Source organism: Embiotoca jacksoni, unplaced genomic scaffold (assembly GCF_022577435.1).
Source record: "Embiotoca jacksoni isolate LCO1_2020_lvr unplaced genomic scaffold, fEmbJac1.0.p SCAF_6, whole genome shotgun sequence".
NCBI classification, from domain to species: domain Eukaryota; kingdom Metazoa; phylum Chordata; class Actinopteri; family Embiotocidae; genus Embiotoca; species Embiotoca jacksoni.
Window position 1 is genome coordinate 21,568,123 of NW_027185414.1, and position 26,630 is coordinate 21,594,752.

Consider the following 26,630-nt stretch of genomic DNA (forward strand, 5'->3'; position numbering starts at 1 on the left):
CCAGATTTACTCAGTAAATGTTGAGGACAAATAAATCAGTGACCATTAACACAACATCACTCACAATTTAGGGGATAATCTGACAGCGAACAAACACAAACATTATGTTATGATTACCAGATTTACAAGATATCTTGAAAAGAGCATCAACCACTGACAAAGAATTGTCAAGCAAAGCAAAAGCATCATTAAACTAACAGCTAATATATGGTTAGTGTGGATTTGGGTCAACTGCAAGGTGGCATCCAATACATATTTTACTTCCTTATTTATTCATTTTGTTTATTTTATTTGTTGTGTTTTTATTGTTTATATCCATTCAACCCTTTCCTCTGTCCAGTCCTCTGTCTGCTTATTTAAAACCTGTTGCTAGAAACTTGGGAGTAATGTTTGACTCTCAGTCAAGCTTTGAAACACAGATACAAAAAAATGGTTCAGTCCTGCTTCCTTCAATTAAGAACCATCTCCAGAATCAAACCCGTACTGTCACACTCTGACCTGGAAAAAGTAATTCATGCACTCATTTTCTCTCGACTCGACTACTGCAACTCCCTCCTTTCTGGCATAAACCAAAAATTGATCTCCCGCCTCCAACTAGTCCAGAATGCAGCAGCTCGGCTTCTTACTGGTCTTAACAGACGACATCACATTACTCCAGTTCTGGCCTCTCTCCACCGGCTCCCGGTTGGCTTTAGAATTGATTTGAAGATTTTGTTGTTCATCTTTAAGGCCTGCCTGGGTCTGGCCCTGAGCTACATTATTGAAATGTTAGCCCCATATGAGCCAACTTGCAGCCTTAGATCCTCCGGTGGAGCCCTTCTGGCCTTCTGTTTTCCTAAATGTGTACCGGTATTGACGTTATGTTTGACTATGCTTTGCTTCTCTGTAGAGCACTTTGTAAACTCTGTTTTTAAAGGTGCTATATAAACAAAGTTAATATTATTATTATTATTATTACCGGCAAACCGCTCGCTGAAGAACTTGTCTGTCATCGTGTGAGCGGCAGGTACTCCGGTCTTAATTAAGAAATCTGAAATTAGCTTTTGTGTCGCCATTTCGTTTAGGTGTGCCCTTGTTTGTGGTCACATAACCCCGACCTTCGACCTGTCTTGTCTGACCTTAAACGTCATTTCCGGTCGTACTAAAAATGCGATTCTAAAAATTCCCTATTAACTATTTACTGAAGTGAAAATATCAGTATAGAATGAACATAACCAAAGAATATAATGTATACGTTTTTTATTAAAAAAAAAAAAAAAAAAAAAAAGTAGTTATGGCGTGCATCTCCTCTATCTTCCGCTAGGGGGTGCTGCAGCACACTGCGCCCCCTTCTTCCCTGTTTGAAACCTTTCACCTGGTTATTATTAAAACTGCAGAGTTAAACAGAGTTTCACTTAGATGTTGGAAGGAATTTGTATAGAAGTAGGGTCTGGACCGTTGTTCTGCACAGTACAGGTGCATCATTCATAAACACTGAATACAGGTGATACATCGCACACACTCTTCAAATTAAGTTTTCAGTTCAGCACCTGCAAAGATTTGGGGTGTGCATGCTAGTTTTAACCTTTTTACCCAGCAGTGTCAGTTTAAATGTTAATATTCTTTCCTGTCATTTGTTTCCGTGTATTTCTTGTTCTGGATTGAAACAGCCAATAATGTAAAAATTACCATGTAAGTTGCAGTTTACATCCATGTCTGTCCAGACTCATGATATATATAATGAAGACTTTGAAGGAATTTGGCCAAAAAAAAAACTGATTCATGACAGCTGAAAATTCTTCAAGTATGGATGATGCTGCAAAAACAGGTAAAATTTTTTTTCTCAAAGCTCGATTCCTCACACACATCTTCAACCCGACAGCAAAGAAGATCTATTCGGTCACCACAGTTTTGAGGTGGACACCCAAGATTAGTGTCACCAATTCAGAATCCAACTTCATGTGAAATATTTCTCCTTCTCTTGAGTTATGGTTTTGACTAATGGCCAGAAAAGGGTTTTTGCAGACCATTATGACGTTAGTAAAGTTGACCTTTCACGTTTTGGAAGAAATGTCATCACTTCATCATTTTAACCTATTAGAGATTTGGGTCAAATTTTGTTGGTTTTTGTGAGGTCACAGCAACCTTTGATTTTGCCCACCAAATTTCAATCAGTTTATCCTTGAGTCCAAGTGAACATTTGTGCATTTTGAAGGAATTCCTTCAGATGTTCCTGAGATATCGCCTTCGCGAGAATGAGAAGGACACAGGACAGACAACCTGAAAACATAGTGCCTCCTGCCAAGGATGTTGCCGGTGGAGACAGTTTCTCTTTTTCCAACACATTGCACACATAATATCTGCTTTGGACTATTACATGTGTTGAGGTCAGGTTTGCTTATAAAGTAGCCAAACAAGTTCTTTCAATCTGAGCAATAACATGGGACAGAGACTTTTGATCCCACTGAAGGCCGGACGTTGTATGTAATGACTAACGGTGGGAGTGGGTGTGGTACAATGAACAGAAATAAGTGTTATGTGATATGGAGCTGAGCTTCGCACACTGTGACTATTGTGCTCGCGGTGTGCATTTTACATCTGACAGTCTGAGCCAGATGAAAGCGGGTTTAACCATGATTGTACAAATGAGGCTTGATCTCTGTGACATCAAAGTCAAAAGTGCTGCTTGTTGGGTTTTATTCTGAGGCTTTTATTCAAATAACGTGAAAATATTGACGTGACATCAGAGCCATCATACAGAAAACAGTGGGATTGATAATTCAAACCAAAAGTCAAAGGCAATTCACAGGAAGAGGATTTGGCCACTTAGTTCGATGTGAGTAGAGGCAGAACAAACACACCGACTGATGGGACTGTCTGTGAATGAAGGTGAAAAAAAGAGGAGACAGGAACTGAGCCTGTATATTGAAATGTTCCTTAATGGTGGCAGCAATTATACCAGTAGGTGATAATACTCCAAATAAAATATTGTGCAAAAATATTAAAGCATTTAATAGCAATAATAATATGTTTTGCTTATATGTGCTTTTTATTTTCCTTTTCTTTATCATTCTTATTTCCCAACTTGGACTGGAGGGTTGATTTATTAACTGTCAGTTTGAAACCTGAAACTGGACGGTGGGAAGAGCAGCAATAGTCCTGCTGTGTGTGTGTGTGCGTGTGTGGGCAGAAAATAACCACCGGAAGGCGGCAGTAGTGCAACATTAAGGATGCCGGCTGCCGCTAAAAAAAAAAAAAAACCTCATGAAGAAGAGAAAGAGAGAAAGCGGAAGCGGAAGAAGAAATCACGAATCAGCTGTCAAAAAAAAAAAAAAGAAAAAAAAAAGTAGCTAAAGTGTAAGCAACGGATCAGAAGGAGGTAGGTGTAAAAATAACAACACCTCATCAAACAATCGACCTCGATATATGCGTTGGCATCATTACTGGAGGACATATCGTTACTGTTGACCGTGATTATATCCGTGACGACCTGCTCCTGTTTGTCAAATAGCTCAGCCAGCTAACTGCGTGCTCACATCTCACGCAGTTAGCTGGCTGAGCAGGTGGGTAACAGAGCTAAAGTTCACACGTGACCCGCTAAACTGTGTTTATATTAAGTTGATGGTCGGTATATGTAGCCAGGACACTATTTCACGTCGTCGTTGATGTTGATGTTGACGTGTCCTGCACCGGCTAACTATTGTTGGCTGACGGAGAGAGCAGCAGCATAATGCGATAAACTACAAGTGAGTTATCGACATGTCATCTTTATATCTTTATATCTTTATATCTTTATATCTGCATTCTCACCATGTTTGTGCTCCGCGACAGCTGACCGTCTCTGAAACTCATTAATTCAGCCGTCATGTTGCAGATAACATTGTGAGCTAACAGTCCCTTTAACTGGATCTGGTTTTTTTTTTTTTTTTTTTTACTTTGGTTCATTTACTTTCACTTTCGTCACGATCTGTGCTGATGAACTGGGTGTTTAGGTGCTTTAAAATACATCTTAAAAGACCAGGAGATGGAGTCGTTTTGGTGTCCAAGCTTGGACTGATGTGGTTGGCTTGTATTGCATTTATGTTCTTTTGGGATGTTATAGATTTTAAATTATATTTGTCTTGTTTATATCTGTGGAACTTGTTCTTAATTCGTGCTGCTGCCTGTCTTTTCCCTGTTAAATAAAGGTTAAAAACAATTTCCTGTCATGAATATTTTTCCAGAGATGTCCAGTGCTTGTGTGCAGCACTGACTGGTTGTCTGCCTGCGAGCTCTGACTGAACACATCCGCAAAGATGCCTGCAGTATCCACCGGGGTCAAGGAGCTGTATTTGTCCACATCTCTGGGTGACCTCAATAAAAAGGCAGAAATTAAGCCAGACAAGACGAGCACCAGAAGGTAACGTTAGGTTTCATGTTTACTAGAATCAGTCCAGTGTGATATATTTAATTAGATTCTCTGTAAAAGACACGACCTACACAAGGGAGCTGTACACTTTAATCTGCCTTTCTAATAACTGCAAGTGAGGGGAGAGAGATGGGGATAACATGCAACAGAGGTCCCCTGTCAAACTTGAACCAAGCACACTGCAATCATCATGGCGGTGAAAGTATTTTCTTCTATTTGCTGTGTTGCAGCTATGTTCAGAGTGCCTGCAAAATCTTCAAGGCGGCTGAGGAGTTTCGTCTGGACAGAGATGAGGAGAAAGCTTATGTTCTCTACATGAAGTATTTAACAGTGTATGACATCATCAAGAAAAGACCAGACTTCAAGAACCAACCGGTATATTTAATAATTGTAAATTTGTAACTTTTTACAATGTTTTTATTGTTAAACTAAAGGTGTAGGAGTTTTAATGTGAAGGCTTGTTGACCAGTGACTATTTATAAGGAATTACAGTTAGTTATTCCTGAGTAAGTCTTCTCTTTTCCAATGTACGTAGGAGTATTACATGACGATGCTTGGGCCAACCAGCTTTAAGAAAGCCATCGAAGAAGCTGAGAAGCTGTCTGAAAGCCTTAAACTCAGGTTGGTTGTCTCAGATTCTGTCATCCTAGCATATTTCTTTCTGTTTGTCTCTGCTAATCTTTATACTTCTAACAGGTACGAGGAAGTTGAGGTTCGAAAAAAACTTGAGGAGAAGGAGAGGCAAGAGGAGAAGAAGAGGAGGGAGGAAATAACGGAGAAAGAAAGTCGAGGTTCTCCAAAGGCATCATCGGCAAACAGGAAGGACAGCAAAAAGGTAGAGATGGCAAGAATGAAATATACTCCCGACGTGTCTCCTTATTAAGACAGTGAGACTTACTCTAGTCTATCAAATCAAAGCCAAGTACAGTGACTAACCTGCTTTTTCAATTAAGGTGTAGTTAATAAAGTGCATAAATAAATCACTCCCACAAAAAAACTGAACTACACTGAGTACAAAAGTTTTGTAAGTGGATGTTTAGGTTGCAGTTATTGGATAAAAGGGATTTAAAAAAAAAAAAAGGTAGATTTTAAATTAAATCAATTTTTTTATCTTTGCAATTAGACATAAAATGCACCTTACAATATTAATGGACATGATGGGTTCCATTTGAAATCACAATCACTAAATTCACTCAGCTTGAAGTCTATCGGTCACATCATACCAGTAATAACACCATCAGCTTCATCAGTTTAAAATTATGGTATTTTTATTTCACTTACTTATTTCAAGTAAAGTTTATTTTTATAGCAAGGTTCCACAGCCAAAACAAATCAAAAAGACTTGAAAACAAATGAGCGATTTAAAACAAATTAAGCGATAAAACAATTGAACATTAAAGGAATTAAGAACAACATCAAGCACCTAATATTTTGGCCTTGATATTTATATAACCCAAGGAAAAAAAAAAAATCATTTTTAATGTATTAATGAGATGATTGTTATTGTGTATGTGTGCCAGGTAAAAGGAGAGCAGAATGAACTGAAGAATGTAATCTCAAAAGGTAATAATAACCTTGATAACCCATATGTCTGATAAACGTGTAGTTCTTTCTGACATATTTGTAAAGTCCTTCTATAAATTTGCTGCCATTACCTTTGTTTTTGTTTTTTAATAAATACAGTTTGTACAGCTGTTTTGCCTGTGCTGATTTTATGACTTTGTCTGACAGCTGCGCTCCCAGCCGGTGGGATCACGGCAGAGAAACTTTTCCACATGATGAAGGACCAGACGATTACAATAATTGTCATGGATGCCCGCAGCTACAGAGACTATGAGGAGTCTCACATTCAGGTGCCTGCTCAGAGCTGTGTCAGCGTGCCTGAGGAAGCCATTAGTCCAGGGTGAGAGACACGGCCTCATACCTGACTGTTTGTTTTTATCTTACACTGCATGTTTAGTTTATAATCATTTTTTTCTTTTTTTAACAATAAAATGAATGAAATTATCATTTTATTTCCTTTTAACTTGTTTTTGTATTCCCTCTATCGCTGTCATTAACTGTTGAACACTAAAAGAAATAAGTCTACTTCTTAACCGGACCCTCTGAACTCATGAATTTCAGAATCACTGTGAATCAGATCGAGGCGAAGCTCCCTGATGAGTCCAAAGAGCAGTGGAGGCGGCGGGGATTGGTGGATTATATTGTCCTGCTGGACTGGTTTAGTTCTATCACTGACCTTAAACTGGGCACCACCTTGCAGAGCCTCAAAGATGCCCTCTTTAAGGTAACTGTGTTGGGGGGGGGGATTGGCATTTGTGCACTGGATGGTTTAAAAAAAAATAACAACAGCACAATTTTCCTGTGAAGTACAATAATGTGTTTGCATGCTGCACAGTGGGACAGCATCACCATCCTGCGTAGTGAGCCGTTGGTGCTGGAAGGAGGCTACGACAACTGGTTGTTGTTTTATCCCATGTACACGACCAACGCTAAAGTTCGACCCCCGAGACAGACTATCATGAACACTCTCCCACAATGTGAGTATCCCCAGCACAGCTTGCACCTCACAGCTTTAGCTCTTTTTATTTACCAGGACCTGGGCTTTCATTATTTTATTGTCAGAAATAATTCAAGCATATGAATAGAGGAGTAAAATAAAGTGGAGTTAATTCTGTCTCAGATTTGATCAAGATGTCATAGACTCAGATTTTACATTCATCATACCCTAAAATACACAATCCACCAATCAAATCTCTTAATGTAATAAGTACATACACTATTTTCCAAAGCACATTTTTGTCATAATTAATTATGATGAATGCTGGTACATCGCACATCATGATGAGTTATTCCAGCTCAGAACCGGCATTTTTCACCAGCAGCACTGTAAACTCTTGTGGTGAAGTACAGTGAGATAAGATGACAATAAAGCCAGAGCATAGTTTTAGAAACTTTTAATCTTGTATTACTTATAAAGTTTTGTCGTACTCTCTCTTACGTGTTCATTATCTCGGATGTTTTAAACAGTGAACTTTAGCTACCCATCTCTCGAGGAACCAAAGCCTCCAACCGCTCCTCAACGAGAGCCTGAGGTTCCACCCGAGCCTCAGGAACCTTCAGCTCCTGTGCTGCTCAATGGCGTCGCACCAGCAGAACCCCCCACATCCAAAACTTCCATGGTTGCTGACAGGTTGCCAGATTCCATTGATTCCCCTGCCACAGGCTCTACAAATACTGGGCTAGAGCTTAGTAAGATGGGCCCTGCAGCAGGTGCATCCAGCCAGGGACCCGCAACAGCCAAGGCCTTCCCACAGGTATTGAATCGACCCAGACTGTTAAACCTCTGGAGAAAGCACAACATTAAGGACCCCAAGTGTGTCTAAACATGACTTTTCTTCTGTCCCAGTTTGACCGTGCCAAGAAACCGTCTGGCCGGGTGTCGGATGAACCCAACCCTGGCCAGAACGGGTCAGCGAAGGACTCCACCCAGAACGGCCCAGTTGTCCCCGATCGCTCAGTCAAACCTTCTTTCCCCTCCAACTCTGCTCTGTCGAAAGAAGAACAAAGTCAGATCCACTCCGAAGCCGTGGCAGTGATGGAGAAGGCGAGGCAGGAGCAGGAAAAACGCATCCAGGAGCGTCGCTTAGATGAGGAGAGGCGGGAGAAGGAGCAGAAAGAGGAGTTAAAAGAGAGGCAAGAAAGGGAGGAAAGTGAGAAGAGGAAGGAGGAGGAGAAAAGACATCAGGAGAAAAAGAGACTAGGAAGGCAGAAGGCAGAAGAAGAAGAAGAAGAAGAAGAAGACAAAGGCAACGTGGCATGGGACGAGAAGGAGAGGAGGGGAAAGGAGCAGAGCTCTGACGCACCTTCGAAGAGCATGTCTCTGGATTCGCCTGCTCCCAACCATATTGTTAATGAAATTAAGGTGAGTCCTTCTTTCTGTCAGTGCTTCAGTTTCATGTTCCATTTCAACACTGTGCCCATGAAACTCCCAAAAGAAAACTTTTTAAAGATAAAACATTTAGTGTTATAGCTGTTCTATGATGTTGGTCTTCAGAATGCATATTTTATCCAGATTTGACTCAGACTGCTGCTCATCTGCAGCTTTGGGTCCCCACACTTCTTCTAAACTATATAATTACACAGAATTACATTACAGAAATACCAAGTAGAGTTAAGTTTCCCTTTCAGTTCTCTTTGCACGCTTTCTCTCTCTCGCTCACCCACTGGCTCATATTGTCCACATCTTTTTCTTCTTCTCTGTCGCACGCTCTCCTGTGAGTCAGTTTTACCTTTGTCACTGTCAATCCAAGTGGAGCATATGACAGCCCCAAATCATTAATTATTTATGTAATGGTTGCATTTTACTAACAAATTGTTAAAGTCTGTTCATTGTTGTATTTGAAAAAAAAAAAAAAACTAGCGACACAAGTTAGTGTTTTAGGAATTCTCAAATTTGCTGCTTTTTATCAGAAAGATTAGAAGTCCTAAGCTAAATTTACATTTCTTAAAAAGTGTGTTTATTTTACAGAGGGAGCCCCTGACCAGAGCACGGAGTGAGGAGATGGGTAGGAGTGTGCCAGGGCTTCCAGATGGCTGGATGAAGGTACAAGATGTTTTAACCTGAAATATGCCGAGTCATTGGAGTTACTCAATATGACAGTGAAATGAAATGACACCTCATGCTTTTCCTGTTCTCCCGCATGTTTGTCTAGTTCCTTGACACGGTGACGGGGACCTACCGATACTACCATTCCCCGACCAATCGTGTCCACCTGTACCCTCCTGAGGTCACCGTTCCCCAGACCCCTCCCTCCACACCACCAACACTCAAACAGAAATCGCCACAACCGGCTGAGTCAGACACCAACCGCGAACGGGAGCGGGAACAGTCCAAACTGAAACGCTCCTACTCCTCCCCCGACATCAGTCAGGACCTGAGAGAGGAGGCCCAGAAGAAGGCCGCTGCCCCGACCACGGCTGCTGTCATACCCACCATCAACAGAGAAACCAAGTAAGACACACATTTTATAATATTTGTTTTGTATGTACCTGGTATGATTTGTTTTGGTCCACCAGTCCCATTCACTGAGCCACCAAAAACTCTCTGTATATTATAAATGATCATCTCTTCAGAAACATACCTGGTATTCTCTGATGGTGCCCCTCTCTCCTCCAGACCTCCCAGTGCTAAAGTCTATTCTAAAGTGGAGATCGTGCGGCCTTCAGCAGCCAAAATCCGCAACCTGAATCCTACATTCGGAGGTCAGGGTGCGTCGCTGACGGGCCTTCGTAACCTCGGCAACACATGCTACATGAACTCCATCTTACAGTGTCTTTGCAACACTACTGCCATGGCCGATTACTTCAACAACAATTACTACCTGGAGGACATCAACAGGTCAGGTCCCAGATGAGTTGAATTACTTTCCATAAAGGATCTGGGAGGAGGGAAATTTATAACGACTCGTATTTGTTCTTTTCCTCTGCCAGGTACAACATTCTTGGCCATAAAGGGGATGTGGCGGAGGAGTTTGGTGTGATCATGAAGGCCTTGTGGGCCGGTCTGTACAAGTTCATCAGCCCACGGGACTTTAAGATCACCATCGGCAAGATCAACGAGCAGTTTGCCTGCTACGACCAGCAGGACTCCCAGGAGCTGCTGCTGTTCCTCATGGACGGACTCCACGAGGACCTCAACAAGGTAGTGCGCGGACTTTTATTCAAGGCTGCTACGTAACCACCAGTGTGGTATACGTGAAGTCTTATAACGGTTTCAGCAAAACGAAATCCATTTACATCTAAATATGCTCACTCTGAGTTAAATATTGTGTAAATAAGCATTACGTAATGCAGCCTTTTAAAGCATGGCTTTCTAAGGCTTGCTTTCTAGTACCCCTGTATGTTGTTGCACATGTTTGCCTGTTAACAACAAAAACTTAGTCTGTTTGATCATTTTCCTTCTTTCTGTTTTTTCACTGGGTTTCATTTTGATGGCAAATTAGAGAGTAAGTAAATAGCTGTGTGTCCTTGGTCCTCCTGCAGCAGTGTGAGTGTGGTGTGTCTGCATCTGTCTGGTCTGATGCTCCCGTCAGAACCTCTGCATGTAGACCCAAGACATGCTCATTGCCTGTATCGACTTATTTCTACTGGCTTCATGTGCATTTGAATGGGGGAAAGGACTAGATGAATTGGTACAAATACAAAAAAAAAAAAACACGGCATAACATTTTTTTTTTTTAGCTTAACTTTTATGTTTTTAAAGTTGAGCTGTCAGAAAAGATAGTTTTTAAGGACAGCTAAGAGAGACTGTCAAATGTCTCCACCTGGGGTTGAGTTGTAGTAGTACACCACACACGCACACACACACACACACACACACACACACACACACACACACACACACACACACACCTTTACTTTATCCATTCTTTCAAATGAAGAGTACAGGGTGCAGATTAGACTGTAGCAGCTGGTGACTTGCATTTCTCATGACTCACTCTCCATCTCATCACGTCCCTTTTGTGTGATGTTCAGCCCTGTCTGCCATCCAGCCGGCCCAGTCCCCTTTCTCTCGAGGGTAATCGATAATTCAGTCACTCTAATTTAATGAGATGTGAATTAGCAAGTGTTGACCTGCCACTCATATCTTCCTGCCTATCATTCTGAGAGTGAACTGCATGCTGATGAAGCTGAACGATATTAGATAGGTTGAATACAAAGAATTTCCCTTTCGGTCTGGAGTTCAGTTTTTCTGCAGTATTATACTTATGGCTAATATATTCTGTATCTGCCATGAGTTATGAAGGAAGGTTTTGCTAACCTAAAGTTGCAGCGGTGCCAGTGTACGATCATGTATATTTTCCACCTCTCTCGTCAGGCGGACAACAGGAAGCGGTACAAGGAGGAGGAAAATGACCACATGGACGATCAGGCGGCAGCCGACCTGGCCTGGAGCAAACACAAGCTGCTGAACGAGTCCATCATCGTAGCGCTGTTCCAGGGCCAGTTCAAGTCCACCGTGCAGTGTCTGACCTGCCATCGCAAGTCACGGACATTTGAAACCTTTATGTACCTGTCGCTGCCTCTGGCCTCCACCAGCAAGTGCTCCCTGCAGGTCAGTCAGATATTAAACATGTCAGGAGTTTCAAACGGTTTCTGATAACCTTGTCAGCAGCTTGACCCTTTATTGATGCATGTAGGTGGTTAAAGTGGTTTGAAAACATGTCAATTGAGTCTTCAGTTTCCTTTGCATTCATCAGATTTGTTGTTGAGGGGAGGAAGAAATGCTTTGATGTCGTAGTAAAAGTGAACATTTGTAAACCATCTTCACCTCAGACTGTATACTGGAAAACCATTAAAATGGTTAGCCCATAAACCGCTCTGACGGATGATTATAATGTTCATGAGTTTGACTGTAAATACAAAAGAAGTCTCAGAAAAATTATGAAAACCAGAACTAATTAAAAAAAAAAAAAAAAAAAAAAAAAAAAAAAAAACTAGGTTATGTAACTTGTAGTAGTTATTTGTTTTGTAATAAATAATTGAAATGTGTGCTGCTTTCTGGCAGGATTGTCTGAGGCTGTTCTCCAAAGAGGAGCGGCTGACCGACAACAACAAGGTGTTCTGCAGACACTGCAAGGCCCACAGAGACTCCACCAAGAAACTGGAGATCTGGAAGGTCCCACCCATCGTCCTGGTGCACTTAAAACGGTCTGTAGTGACAGATGCATTTAACATGATGTCGACCAAAGTTGTGATGAACTATTTTTAATTCATTTTTTGACACTTTAAAATATTTCCGAAAATGTAAACTGTACTGTAATATTGACGTTCACGATCTTTTCTTTAATTCTGCAGGTTCTCCTACGAGGGGAGGTGGAAGCAAAAGCTGCAGACATCTGTAGACTTCCCGCTAGACAGCCTGGACCTGGCTCAGTACGTCATTGGACCCAAACAGACCCTGAGGAGATACAACCTTTATGGAGTCTCTGTAAGTAGGAATGAACGTTTTTATATAATAAGAATCATGATGCTTAGAATTCAGATCACAATTCTCTCATCTTATTTCCGGATACAAGTTTCTGGCCGTTTTACCTAGTACAGCAGGAAACATGAAAACATAAAACGAATATGATGGTGCCTGATGTAAGACCGGCACATAAACTTTGGACAACAGAAAGGGAACGCTCTTGTTTTTAGCTTGAATACAACAGCTTCATCGAACTGACACTGAAAATGAAACAATCCACTTCAGTCTCTTGTTTCTTTCTTTCTTTATGCCACCTTTGAATGAGTACTTTTTCTGTGCGTTTCTGCTGCTCTGCATCAAGTTTTGTAACACCACGTTGTCATGTGTTGAGGGAGAACATTGGAGCGCTTGTTTCGAGGCAGCTGATGACCCGAATGAAAACGCAGCAGAATCATTGTCATTTAGAAATGAGATCGCACAGAGGTGTGAATCAAGATCTCGAGTTTAGGCAAATACAATCCAGGTCCAATATGTGAAACCAATAAATATGCCAACAAGAAATTTGTTCACAAGTACACCATCATTTTTGGCCTTAAGACTGCAATTTCCTAAGTAACACTTAATTATGTCCACGTAGCCGTTAAGACGAGTTTAACTTTCTTCTTCTCCACTACCAGAACCACTATGGAGGTTTAGACGGCGGCCATTACACAGCCTACTGTAAGAACGCCCTCAAACAGCGCTGGTACAAGTTCGATGACCACGAGGTGTCCGAAATCTCCACCTCCTCCGTCAAGTCCTCTGCAGCCTACATCCTGTTTTACTCCACCCTGTGATGGTGCTGCGGGACATGAAGAGGAAACATTACACCAGGGCAGCAATGCTCAAAGCCTAGAGGTTGTTTTTTTTTTTCCCCCCTTTTAAAATCACAGCTCTAAGGACCTGATGCACGTAGTTGCGGGTTAACCTAGTCGTGTACGTGCACGGTAGGACGCACCCGAGCGAGTGGCCGTGAGATCCCGTCTTGTCCCGGACCGGAGAACGGTGCAGGTACACTGCAATGCTTCAGCTACTAGAGGACATTATAGCTGTTAAAAACATGCCGTCTGTTCATATTACTGATCATCTAGAGACTAAACGGAGGCTTCTTTTAATCTGACTCTTATGCCTATGGTTGTTTTGGGGCTGACAGCAGGTTCAGACGCTCTTCGCTCTCATTTCTCGGTGTGGAAGGCAGTATCGCAGAACTGATCTTCAGCTTTCCTGCACCGTGTACACGCAGGATTAACAGTTAGATGGCTAGTACATACTTACCAATGCTGTTGTTGCACATTCAAAAATGTAAATAGTCGAGGGCAAGGTGTCTGTTAAGTGACCAAACTTTTTTTCTTTTTTGAAAGTAGCAGCCATCACAATATCACCATATTCATAAAGACAAACCATGTGTTTTAGGGGTTTAGCCTTCTGATGTTTAATATGATACGTGGGATGAAAGAGACTGGGTGATTTTTTTGTTAATTTTTTTTTCCCTGAGGAGAGGAGGGACTTGAGATTGTTGCTTGTTCATATTAGCCACATACTTGCACTTATACAATATGCAATCAGTTTAAGTTGTTTGTGTACAACACATCGTTTATCTGGAGACATTAATACTCGGAATGCGTTAAAACGATACTGATGCTGAGATCTTATCCGTCTTGCTCAGTCCAGCCGGTGACAGAAAACTGCTTCTATAATGTTTATTCTCTGTTAAACATACTTAACTCTTACATTATAATAATCAAACACAAACACTATTTAGAGGAAGAATTAACAGGGTGGGTTGACATCCTCCTTCGCTTGGTTTTGTTTTTAGGAGGTTTGAAATGTGATTTCATTTTTGTGAAGAGTTCTGAGCTGGAGAGACATGAGAACTTGGCATTCACTTACATAAGTGCATCAGTGTCAACATTTGCTGCCTCACTGACTGACCAACAGACTGACAAGAGCAAGCACAAAGTAAAACCTGGTATTTTTTCTGAATGGACCAGAGATCTGAAGTGGCAGGATTTGACACTCTACTTCCTGATTACCAGTTTTATTGCCTAGCATGAGATCATAATCGTTTCACTTGTACATGTTGATTTTATTTCTTAATGCTCAAAAGAAATTTGTTTCAGATATAACGATTATATTAACCTCAAACAACTCGTATGACTATTTATTAAAACTGCTTCAAATTAGTGTTTTTTGTGCGTGAATCGGCGAACGTGTCCAGTGGTGCCGCGATGGACCGATCTATCATCCTTTATCTTCTTGTCCCCTCATTCCTGAAGTTGGAAGACAATACTGTGGACAAAAACTGCACACAAACATGGATATATTACTAGGGCACAAGTCGGTACTAGATCTGCCAATTTATTTTGAATAGGTATGGAGGAACACGAGCACCAGAGATGTTATCTGAATGCAAGTCAACTGATGAGGAGCAGACTCAGCGACAAAGTTCAAATCTGCATTATTTGAGGATTTGCAGTTGATCTCAGATGAGAGTTCAGAGTCCTTGGATCTTTGGTTTTTGGAAAGGCTTGCAGCTGTAGAGCAGCATGTAGGCGTTGGGAGATTGCACAAGGCTGTCCCGGACCTCTCTGACAGTCGAGTCGTCAAAACAGTGCCAGGCCCGGGCCAGGGCGTTGTGGCACAGAGCCGTGTAGTGACCCATGTTCAGGTGACCCGTGTGGTTCTAAAGAAGGAAACGGATGCTTTGCATTATTTTCATTATTCCTTGGTTGAATTCCTTCTTAGTTTGGCCGTTTGTGCAACTATTATATATAAAAAAAAAAAAAAAAAAAAAAAAAAAAAAATCTGATTAAGACCATTGTCGCAATCTAATTTTAAAGCACATCATTTGGAAAGCTTCGACTAGGATTCAGCCTCCGCAAAACATTTCCTTACTCCGAGAGAATACATGAAAAAACGTAGAATAATGTACTGCATCGAAAACAACCCCCCTTCCTCCCCCCAAAAAAACAAAAAAAACCAAATGTTAACTCTTGAAGATGAACAACAAAACCATTGATGACAAATCAGTGAGATTTCGGTCAGTTTTTATGTGTAATTGTCTCCAAGGGATTTTCCAACAGTGCACAAAAAAAATTAGAAAACTTCTAATTACACCTTCAACAACCAACAATTAATTTACCAAGTTGTAATACATGTCTGTGTCTTCACTCACCACAACAGCATACAGGTGGTATGAAGAATATGAGGCGGACTGTACTGAGCTGGATACAAACGGGGTGAGATCGAGCTTCATGGAGAAAATGACGTTAGTCCTCAGTTTCACCTGGTTCTTTCCTTTACAGCCAAACCTGCAGAGGAGATAAAGGTTCATACTGATTTTATAAGATTTACAGGTAACGGCACCCACAGCGTCAGCTCTGCTGTATCTCCAGAGTATTTGGACGAAGTAGCGTTACATAATAGAATACATAACTCGCGTAAGAGTATAAATTAAGCACGACTCTCCATAGTGACCTTCTGTTACTCTGTGTTAAAACGTGCTCAAGGCACAGGTCATTTCTTGTGCTTGACATTTAAAGGGCCGTCACTTGAAGTAACAGTCAAGGCATCTGTGAATTCAAATGTCATCAAGTTAGCTTTTTAACAGCTTCCATATCAGCTCATTCTCTCTCATTAACAAGAGGGATTTAACCTGCAGTATCTCCAGTATTATCATGATACTCATCACGATGGTAGGAGCACAAAAGCTTGTAATTTCATTGGTGAATGCATACATCACCATCAAATCCCCAAGATGAATTAGAAGAAAATGGATATTAATCATTTATAAGAACAGACCAAAATCTCTGTGCTGAAAGAGACAATTCTTTTAATGGTCTTGATTGAGCTGACACTGATCGAAGCAAATTTGGTGACATGTTATTGATCCTAAGACTTCACTGCAAGTCGTACATTAAATGATGAACACGAGAAAGTATTGTGAACTCGTGCTCTGAAGTTTAAGGGTGAATTCTGTTATAAACTTTCAAGCCAAAGTAAATTGAAAGTCCTTAAATCTTTTTCAAAGATGTACATTTACAAATGTAAATTTCTGTGGTACCTTGGCAAACGTTCATCTGTCAGAAGATCATGTGATAAGACTGAAAGCTCCAGACCAGCTACTGCACTAAGTGGATTTAGGTAAGATTCCTCTGTCGATGATGCTTGTAGTATGAAATTGTAAATGTCCCGTATTCATTCATAACAACTAAAGATTCATCAATTAAACATGCAGCTTTTCGGCAAAGTTTTACCTTAACAGGTGATGATGATGTGTTTCTACCCACCGTTTCAGGTGCAACATGAGGATCTCGGGAGGTTTTTCCAAACAAGTGAGGACTGTTGTTTCTCTCTTCAGCCCACACACTGAACACAGCACCTGCTCTCCTCCGGTCAGGAGAGTTTGCTCGAAGAACTGCGACAGGCAATCCTGCACAACGTAGAGAAAATGAAGGTGAGGAAGCACAGAACAACGAGGTCAAGGACACTGAGATCTAAAATGTGTACAGTCTGGGAGACGTTTTCCTGCAGCTGTTTAAAGCTACCTGGATGGAGCACTTGATGATGTCTGTAGGAATCGGCAGTGACAGCACAGTGAAGGTTTGTGTGCTGTGTGCCTGGTGATCGCAATGCATGCAGATGGTCATGTAGCTTAGCTGGCCCTCAAACAGATGTGAGACAATGGTGAACTCGGAGGCACACTTTCTATTCTGCTCTCGTCTCGTTTGTCGTGTTGAGGAGCGCATCTGGCGCTTTGCAACCTTGGAAACATACAAACACGTAGTTATTCTTTTATCTAGGTTCAGTTTGCCGCGGGGGGAGAGGGGGGGGGGTGAAGGCTACGCGGTGGTGTAGGCAGGGGTCGATGAGGCCGCACCTTCTTCAGGTCATCGTGGAGTGTATTGAGGAGAAAGAGCAGCAGTTCGTGGGCGTCCTGCTGCGAGTAGTTGTCGAACTGGGGGAGGACGGAGCCGAGCACGGACCTGGCCTCCACGGGGGCACAGCTGGAGTTACTTCCCAGCCACATCTCCTTCAGCAGACGGACAAACACCTCGGCGACCCGGCACTTAGACCTGCAAGAATGGAGGTTAATCCTCAACATTCACGCGAGTCGGTAAAAGAGACAGTGGGTGGTCTTACTTTGCCAGCTCTTTCTGCGTGTCCTGATTAAGGAGGTGCTCCACCAGAGGCACGGTGGAGCACAGACACTGTAACACAGCATTTAAGTAGCAGGAGTTGCCAGAATTGTCCAAACCACACACTCCTGGTCCGTTGCATCTGGTCTGCGACCTCACTGCAGAGCTGCAGCTGTGTTTCTCTTTTTCAATCACCTGTCCGCAGCTGTTCATGTTTGTCCCGCAAGAGACAGAAAAGACAGAAGTGAAAACCATCCTCATTTCTGTACAGTGTTGCACATATTATGATTGAATATGGTCAGAGCATTAAAACCCCTAAATATGTTTTCAATAGTTTAAACAATCAGTTTAGCACAAAGTTTACTCATAAAAAAATCTCATAAAATGCCAACATGAATTATAAGGTAACCAGAGACAGAAATAACAATTAAAGTACAAGAACAATAAATTAAAAAAAAAAAAATGGCAAGATGAAAACAGGCTGCTCAAATTGAATCAGTACATGCTCTCAAATTAAAGTATATTTCTAGAAGAGACTTAAACGACTGACTGACTCAGACATTTAGGAATAGTGATTTATCAAGCACAGATGTCTGATATCTGATGGCAGAATACTGGAGATTGATAGCACTTGCTTTACTTCCTGTGCAACTGTCTTCTAATTAAATGGCCCAAGTGAACACTTTCCTGAGAAAATATAATTCCACATTTCATTTGCTGTAGATGAATTTGAATCATGATGATAAATTGAAATCAGCTGAATTTAATTTAATATAACAGAGACCTCCACTGTTGGTCTGATAGGCTACAAACATTTATAGAGCTAAAAAAAAAAAAAAAAAAAAAAAAAGAAAGTCTTCAGTGTACCGTTGCCTTGGTTTACCTTTTTGGTTCTTTTCCGTATACTTTCATACATCAAATATTGTGACAGCTCGTATTAGCTTGAGTTGAAGTGTTGTATAAAACAAGAAAAACTAACCTTTGCTTGGAAAGATTTGTCAAACTCGTCTCTTGGTATGAACAGCTGTTCAGTCGTGGTAGAAGCGGCACCGTGACGCTGCTGTCTGCAGCCAGCTGAGAGACCAGAGTCCTGGTGAACTCTGTCAGGTGGACCTGCCTGCCCGAGCCCTGGCTCTGCAGAGTGTGGAGCACAAACGTGTTGATGCAGATCACGTGTAGCGTCACCCAGAGGCCCGGGAGAAACACGTCCACCACTGATCCTTTAAGGTCCGACAGAGCAGACAGAGCAGGTCCGGTCCAGCCCTGCAGGTGGGCTACGAGATGAGACATCGAGTCCTCAGGTGTTCGGTGGTGCTGATGTGGCATGACGGGTGGAGAGGAAGAGGATGTTGGGCTCATGTCTGGCCTTGGAACAGTTGGAACAAAATGAATATCGACCCCTAATCCAGAGAAGACGTCTGTAAGTCTGCCGTCCATCCAGGCCGAGCTGTCCAGCTGAACCAGGTGTCTGTGGCTGCAGAAAGGTCTCAGCAGGTGTTTGACCACCTGCTCCACGACAGGTTTCCGACTCTGCCTCTGGAGCTGCTCTGGACAGTACAGATGCATGTTACAGATGAAGCCCGAGCTCATGTCACAGAGGAGGGCAAGATGGAGGGAGCAAGGACTGTGCTGGTAGGAAAGTGCGTATTTCTTCACAGCCAGGTTGGGCCCAGGTGTGTGTAGGGCCTGGTAGCGCCTGGTCACGTGGCCACAGAAAGCAGAGAGGGCTTCCATCTTGTCTCCATCCTGCAGCCTGGTCAGAGACAGGAGGTTGGTCTGGAGGCTGTTTCTCTTCAGGAAACCCTGCCATCCTTCAAGTTTTAGAATCAGCTCGGAGCTAAAGCTGCAGTTCTCCCCTACAGACAGGCCGCTTTGCAGAACTATGGAAAACCACGTTAATGACTCGGCATACTCCTCCTCTGAGAGATCCGTGCTCTGCTCTCTGCTCTGGCTGTGTGACGGTCGGGTAGCTCCTACCTTCACACCAGCAGCTCTCCTGATCAGCTCCCGGACGGCCTCTCTGTCCAACACCTCCAGCAGTAGCTCTCTGGCCGTATAGTGAACCTGGTAGGTGGGGCTGGTCTGAGTCTTGGTGAGCGGCTTCACTTTCCTGAACCTGAAGATATTTGGTAAACAGAGGTTGTCCTTCTGCATATCTTCATGCGCCTCGTCCACTAGGTGGCACTCCTCTGACATCCAGGTGCACTCCTTCACTGACAAAGCCCTGGCCTTCATCTTATGCTCAGTCAAAGAAAAACCCATCCCAAGGTAGAGACCTCAGATCTCAAACCACTCTGAAAGTGAGTCACAAAAAAACAGCACTGCTGAGCGCTTGAACTTCATCTCTGTTTGATAAAAGCAGAAGATAACCAGAACGGAGTGCACTCGAGGTGCTTCTTTTATCCTATTGGGTGTCTGACAAACTGAGTGTACTGAGCATGTATGTATGAGCGTATGTATGAGCGTGTCCATGCTCTCCCAGGTGAAACACTCATGAGAATCTGGTGTTGAGGTTAATAACAGGAGCCAGACAACAGTGTCCTGGCAACGTACAAACACAACACTTTAATCACAGAGAAACTCTCATGACATGTTTTTGTCCTCTTGTGTATTGAATTCAGGGTTTGATATCTAGCAAATCATTTACAAGCTAAGGGAAAGCTTTACAGTGTCAATCTTTCATTGTTTCTTGTTTTTTCTTTTTTCTTTTAAATGCACAGTCAAGTACATTTGATTTAAATAAGCAATATCATAAATTTAAAACTCTCTTCCACTCAAAAAAACTTAGACCAGAGTAAAAGTGGAAGGAACCTCAGTGAGAGCATCAGAGGAGAGATCCTTCGTTTCAAATGAAATCAGTTTAAAGTCCAGCAAAATGCTAAAATAGACAAATTATTGAGTTTTATGTATAGATATACCTGTATTTAAACTTTCTTTGTGGGGTCTTGCAGTATTAGAAAGAAGTGTGGTGGAGCTTTGTGTTGGTGTGGCAAACAACAAAAACTCCCCCTTCATAAAAAAAACTAACAAAACAAAAATAAATATTTCAAAGTGGATAGTAAGTATAGTGTTTTACTTTGGCACAACCAAAAGAGATAATTTACTACTTAAAAAAAAGTCATGAGTCCTATAATTCAGCAGCTTCTGTTTTCCTCTTCCACACATCTAACGTTCCTGTCTTTGTTTTTATCTTCCTTGGCAGCCAATAGAAACTGATCTGGAAGCTGCACAATGCAACCACGGCCACATCTGTTGACCAGTGAGCCGCGTAAATGAAGCTGGATAAGGCCTTGCTCAAAGGCGGCAACGTGCATCAAGCCACAGGACAGACTAAGGTAATACAAGACGTAGCAACACCACTTTAGACCTGCGGATTTAAGGGAGATAATGTCACCTCCTGCAGGCAAAGAAAATTATAGCTATCACACTTTACAGCAAAAATATTTTTAATCTAGTAATAAATATGAATTGGTCTTCCGCACTGTAAATAGCCAACAGCCAAATCTACACATACAAATCCTGGCAATTCATTAAAAAAGTTTCACACTTTGCATGAATGATAAACTATAAAGTCTGCAGGAATTAATGTTAGTAAATAATAAAAAGAAAAGAGTCATAGATTCTTCAATTTAAAATGAGCCATCAAGCTATGCACCTTGTAGATGTTTAGGGAGGGCCCCACATCCTCTCCTCTCCAAACTGACCAGGGCGAGAGTCGCGTCTGTGTTCGACCTGCTTTCAGTTGAATATATTTGCAGGTTTAAAATTGAACATGTAAATCCCCAAACAGTTACATACACAAATAATAACAAGAAAGGAACCGCACTGCACACTCATTGCACTCAGCTGTTACTTTGTTCGCCTGTCCCCAAACTTTTCAGACTGCGTACCGCTATGTATTAAACCAAATTTCCCAATAACTGGATTTCTCCCTGCACATAGCAAAGTTTTTTTTTTTTTTTTTAATACATTGATATTCACTGATTTATCCTTAGACTAAATAAGGCTAAATAACAACATGAGGCTCCTGTTTTAACATCAAACATTACATTCAGTAATCGGAGCACGCAGAAAAATCACTCAAAATCAGCAGGAAAAGGCACATAGAAACCACCAACTGTAGAAAAACAACTGCTTGCAGTTTCATTGCAGTCACTTAAAAATGTCCCTTATTCTGCTAAAATCAGCAACTGAAGAGTCTGAACCTCTGACTGTGTCAAGCTAAAAATAGCATTATTGTCTGGCACACTTGACATGACATCAACCTAATTTTCTTTTTCTTTCTATATAATAACTGTTGTCTGGAATATAATGAAATTAAATGACAATTTCAAATGACTTTTACGTTCCAGCAATGTTACACGTACCACAGTTTGGGGATCAAAGGTCTAAACTGTTGCGACTGCTACTTTTCTTAGCAGTAGGTGGTGCAGGTTGGAGTAGAACTGCAGATCCAGAGTTGCAGGTGTGAACCCACGAGTTCCAATTTTCTGGTTTAAAAGTACTTCGGCATCAATGGTAGTGGTGTTGTTGTTTCACAGAGCTTCTTTCATCAGCATCGATCATTTCAGCCAAATTATTCTGCCAACATTCTGTTTTGACAAAACATGTATTTGGCTTCTGCAGATTTGATCCGACACTCACAATTTGTAAACAGAAGTATCTGCCTGAGGCTTTTTTTTTTTTTTTTTATCACGGATGATTTTCCAAGCTTATCTGGCTGTGAGACGCAGATAATTTGGCAATGAGGACAAAAAGAGGCGTTTCATCATGATGTAAATTGCAAAAGTAGTATCCAAAGTAACCATGATCATTTTAGAGCAATCCTGCTGTTGTCATACATTTTAAATTCACCTGGTATCTTACCTGTACCTTCCAAAAGCTTTTTGTTTTATTTTTTTGAAAACTGTCATCCATTGTAAGCAAAAGTTTAAAAACTATTCAAAACATCACTGCAGAATCATGTGATGCCAACGCTGCGTATGTCTTCTGTACAAAAATAAAACTAAACAAGTGGATGAACGAACAAACATTAACAGCATCTCGGTGGCAGTCTCTTTTTTTTTCCACAGTAAACATCCTGTTTGTGCTGCAGCACCGGCGTGTCGCCATTAAGTCTCTGCCCACCATCATTGGGGGTGGAAGAATCACACAATCACCTTGAGGGCTCTGGAAGCTTCTCTTGCATAAATCAGATCCACTTTTAAGATTAAAATATGTTAATCCATTAATATCAAAAGGCATCGTCTCTCCTTCGGTGTAATTTCTAATCTAAGAGTCTATTCATTTACTCAAAGAAACATTACAGAGTATCCACTGTTCCAGGGTGTGCTTTAGTCTGAAGTGGCCAGTTCATGTCACCCACACAATGAGCGAGAAACACACCACGGTGATGATTTTACTTCATGTAGGAGTCGAAAGTAATAAATATGTAGGCACTAATTAGCAGAACAATGCCTTTCAAATTATCTTCGACAAGCGTTTTTCCACCGCTTGAGCTGTGTTTCTCTTTTGATGCCTTGTTAGTGAAACTAATTTTGATGTAAGAGTTAGAAAAGGTGGCCACAGAAACAACATTTTGGTTTCTGTTAAAAACAAAAGAAGCTCTTTAAAAGCTGCTGCGGGTGGAACAAACGCACACAATGCCAATCCATGCAAAACATTTACCAAATGTAGATTTAGTAACAGATTTTTAGTTTTCTTTTACTGAAGTCTTGTCTTGAAAAACAGCGCAGTAAAAGAAGTAAAGTAAAGATGGGATCTTGTAATTTCTCGTATGAAAAAGTTAAATCGTTTTAGCAAGTAAAATCTTTCGGACATCTGAACATTGTTTTAAGGGGGAAAAAAATTGGGTAGTTACTAGATTATAGTGGATTAGAAAGCACAAAAGATCTATTAGTAGAAGTATAAAGTAGCATCAAATGGAAATTATTAAGATGTCTGTGTTAGTAAAACAGTTCCTGACACTCCCTCATTTGTTTTTCTCATAACCTGTGAAACATCACATTAAATCATCTGACTAACAAACCACGGGGACGTCTTGTAATGACGTCTCGTCACGCTCTGTCTCATCTCGGCCACATTGTGACGGGTCCGGATCAGCCTACAACCACTGATTATCTGCATTTGGCACACAGGTTGGTTATTTGTGTTCTTGGCGCTTTTAAATTTGTTATGAAGAATCGGCAAAAGAACACCGAGTCACTGAATTGTGCTGTACGACATAAGTGCTGATGCTGTACTCTGGTAGGTTTAGTCGCACACGCACACAGAGAGAGACACAAACACATGTTCTTTTATGAGGAACAAATTCTCTTCCCCTCTCTTCAGCTGTACTCTTGAACCAGGATATTTATGAGCACTGCAAAGGTATAGGAATGAAAAGGCAAAGTACAACAGCGTGAACAGAACTGTGTGAAACTGCATGTCTAATTATATCTGTGGTGTCTCTTGGGAGATCTGTGGAAAATACATGAAACTACGCCTCTGCCAGAAAATACACAGGACCGTACATGGTATCTGGATGTGTGCCTTCGTCGTACACTGACATGTCTGTGTACAATGAGGGACATCCTGCAGTGGAAAGGACTGAAACCTGAAGCGGCTCTGTTTTGGAAAACACAAAGAACTCTTGTTGTGGGAGGAATGTATGCAGGTTTTCTTGTCAGCAGTGCTTAAAAACTGTACACAATGTTGAAAATGACGACTGATCATTTTTTATTTCTTCAGGTCGGTCAGCCAAACACCGTCAGACCTGAAGCCATTTCCTCATAACTATGTGAGTACAGTAAAGTGATCTCAAATGTTATCCAACTGTGTTGTTAGTGGAGAACCCTGGAACCCCTCAAAGATGATAATGTTGTAAATCAGGTGGAATAATTCAATTAATATTTCACCAAAAAAAAAACACGATTGAGTCACAGCCAAAAGGCACCAGACAGACTTCCAGACAATGTCATATAAAGTAAAGAATTCAATATTTCCAATACACTAAAGATTTTATCCTGAAATAACCAACACCTGTAACTTAATGCTACTCTCTCTTCTAATGAAGAGAAATCACACAGTCTCTTCAGGAAAAAAATACACACAAAGAAAAGCCTTAAGCTTACTAAAAGCTCCGTCTTCTGTGAAATCATGACCTCAGATTGTATAATCAATCATGAATGAGGTCAATTGACACGGTCTAAATCTGTCGCTTTTCCGTTGCCTAAGCCCTTCTGTCCGACACACTCTGTCAGAGCGAGCTGCACAGTCGGGAGGAAAATCTGATTAATTTATAATAACTCAACCTTGTTACTACAAGATTGAGAGCTTAAGCAAAATGTAATCATTTGATTGCACAAGACAGCAAAATGTCATATTTTGTGTCTTCCATTTATTATGCTCACAAATGAAAAACTGTTTTATTATGGAACCTCTTCAGCTAAATTGCATGTCTCTGCATAATGAATGTTATTCACCAGGAACAGCTGCTGCTACTTCGCAGACAGAGGGAACATTGTGTTATGAAGACATGGTGAATATTGAAAAGCTTTTATGATTTTCTTTGAATGAGGGTACAAATTATTGTTGGCCACTGTTGTTTATCACGTCAGCTCCAAAGTACTTCAGCCTAATTGAGTCAAGTCAAAATGTATTTATATTGCACATTTAAAACACAACCAAAGAGCATTCGACCCAGCCTCCTCTTGTAAATGATGTTTCTGCAGTCACAGTGAACTTTGTAGTACCCAGTTTGTCTTAAAGATGCATTGTGTAGATTTAAGCCCTATCTTGTAATACCACTTTGTATGTTTAGAGGCGACAGTGAGTCGCTGTAACAATCAGTCTGCCCTGAGTGTGCCACTCCAATTTTGCGTATTCTTGTTCAGCCGTTTGTTAGCAGTCGATCGTTGTTGATCGTCGGTCGACTGACGAACGTGGCGATTGGTTAAGCCTTTAGTTTACGTTACTGCTATCTTATTCCTTAGCAAGACCATAATAGCAAGTAAACGGCCACAGCAAAACCAAATATCAATGTACTGCCATTGTGTTGTCGTCAGCGGCACTAAAGATCTGTTTTGAATGGTACAAACGGGGTCGGTACTGCTGGCGTGTTTGCTGCATAAGATTGCCTCCGTTTGGTAGTTAGCTGGATGACGAGCTCATCGAGTGAGTCACACAAACAGCCGTTACAACTGCTCTGAACCACCAAGCAACGAACGGCGAACTTGGCAAACACATTAATACAGTACTGCCTTATAACCTTTATGAGTTATCGCTACATCGTCTACGCCAGCATTAACCGCTGCCTACTCGCTAGAAGAAATGTTGTGAGTTCGGCGTTAAACTTTGTTCCTTTACTCGCCAAGAGCCGTCGCCAGCGGTGGAGAGCAACACCAACGCGGACTGGTTTTGCTTCTATTCAACCAGGAGTTTCATTTCTCCCTCTGATGTTGGACCGAGTGCAGACCAGACACTGTAGTGACTCACTATCGCCTCTTGAGGCGGGGGGAGGGGGGGCTGGTATTACGAGATGGGACGGGCTGGAGCCAGCTGCACGCTAACTTCAGTGGACATCTCTGCAACACAATACATCGTCTTATACATAAAATGTCAAAACTGCTTTTTCCTTCACATTCTAGTTGAGCCGAAAATCTTATTACGCCTTTTAAAGAAACGTTCACCTGCCAAATACGTCAACTTAAAGACCGGTTTTCATTCCTTTTGTCTACACTGGTTGTGTACAGATCCTCTGATCTCCATTGAGGAATCTCTAAAGCAGTGGCTCTCAAACTTGTATCTGTCATGCACACCGACTGCAGGTCATTCCCCCCTTCGCAAGCCAAAAATGTTTGATGCCCCCCCCACCACCACCACCACCACACAATAACATCACTGGAAGAGCAACTATTGAATGTAGCCGAGCTGAATTTTATTAAAGTAAAGTAAATGATTCAAGTCAGCACGATAGCCTTCTCAATTTTTTTTTTTAAATTTATTTTCCCTACATAAATCATAATCATTCACTCCATATTTTATCCCCGAAGCGACATGTCTCCCACTTTGAGAAGCGTTTTTTTTTTTTTTTTTTTTCTAAAGAAAGCAGGGT

At 41.5% G+C, this 26,630-nt stretch overlaps 2 protein-coding genes across 3 annotated transcripts; one reads left to right on the forward strand and one right to left on the reverse strand.

The window, feature by feature from the left end:
• Positions 1-3,254: 3,254 nt before the first annotated feature.
• On the forward strand, positions 3,255-14,582 carry usp8 (ubiquitin specific peptidase 8). 2 transcript variants are annotated; one of them, XM_069173552.1, is made up of 19 exons: positions 3,255-3,725; positions 4,203-4,378; positions 4,618-4,762; positions 4,923-5,008; positions 5,084-5,222; positions 5,908-5,950; positions 6,119-6,290; positions 6,512-6,674; positions 6,786-6,927; positions 7,418-7,704; positions 7,797-8,312; positions 8,919-8,993; positions 9,103-9,401; positions 9,567-9,788; positions 9,881-10,091; positions 11,268-11,504; positions 11,958-12,100; positions 12,248-12,380; positions 13,037-14,582. In XM_069173552.1, the coding sequence occupies exons 2-19, from the start codon at positions 4,275-4,277 to the stop codon at positions 13,193-13,195; spliced, it is 3,276 nt and encodes a 1,091-aa protein (XP_069029653.1). In that variant the 5' UTR covers positions 3,255-3,725; positions 4,203-4,274; the 3' UTR covers positions 13,196-14,582. The 2 variants fall into 2 exon arrangements, with proteins under 2 accessions (XP_069029653.1, XP_069029652.1); XM_069173551.1 differs by having other exon boundaries at positions 3,255-3,358.
• A 248-nt stretch (positions 14,583-14,830) lies between these two features.
• On the reverse strand, positions 14,831-19,787 carry LOC138212890 (ubiquitin carboxyl-terminal hydrolase 2-like). Its single transcript, XM_069173553.1, has 7 exons — positions 18,516-19,787; positions 17,541-17,741; positions 17,278-17,473; positions 16,946-17,161; positions 16,688-16,830; positions 15,574-15,709; positions 14,831-15,081 (listed from the first exon to the last, which is right to left on the reverse strand). Exons 1-7 carry the CDS (start codon positions 19,769-19,771, stop codon positions 14,893-14,895), a joined length of 2,337 nt encoding a protein of 778 aa, XP_069029654.1. The 5' UTR covers positions 19,772-19,787; the 3' UTR covers positions 14,831-14,892.
• Between the last annotated feature and the right edge of the window lie 6,843 nt (positions 19,788-26,630).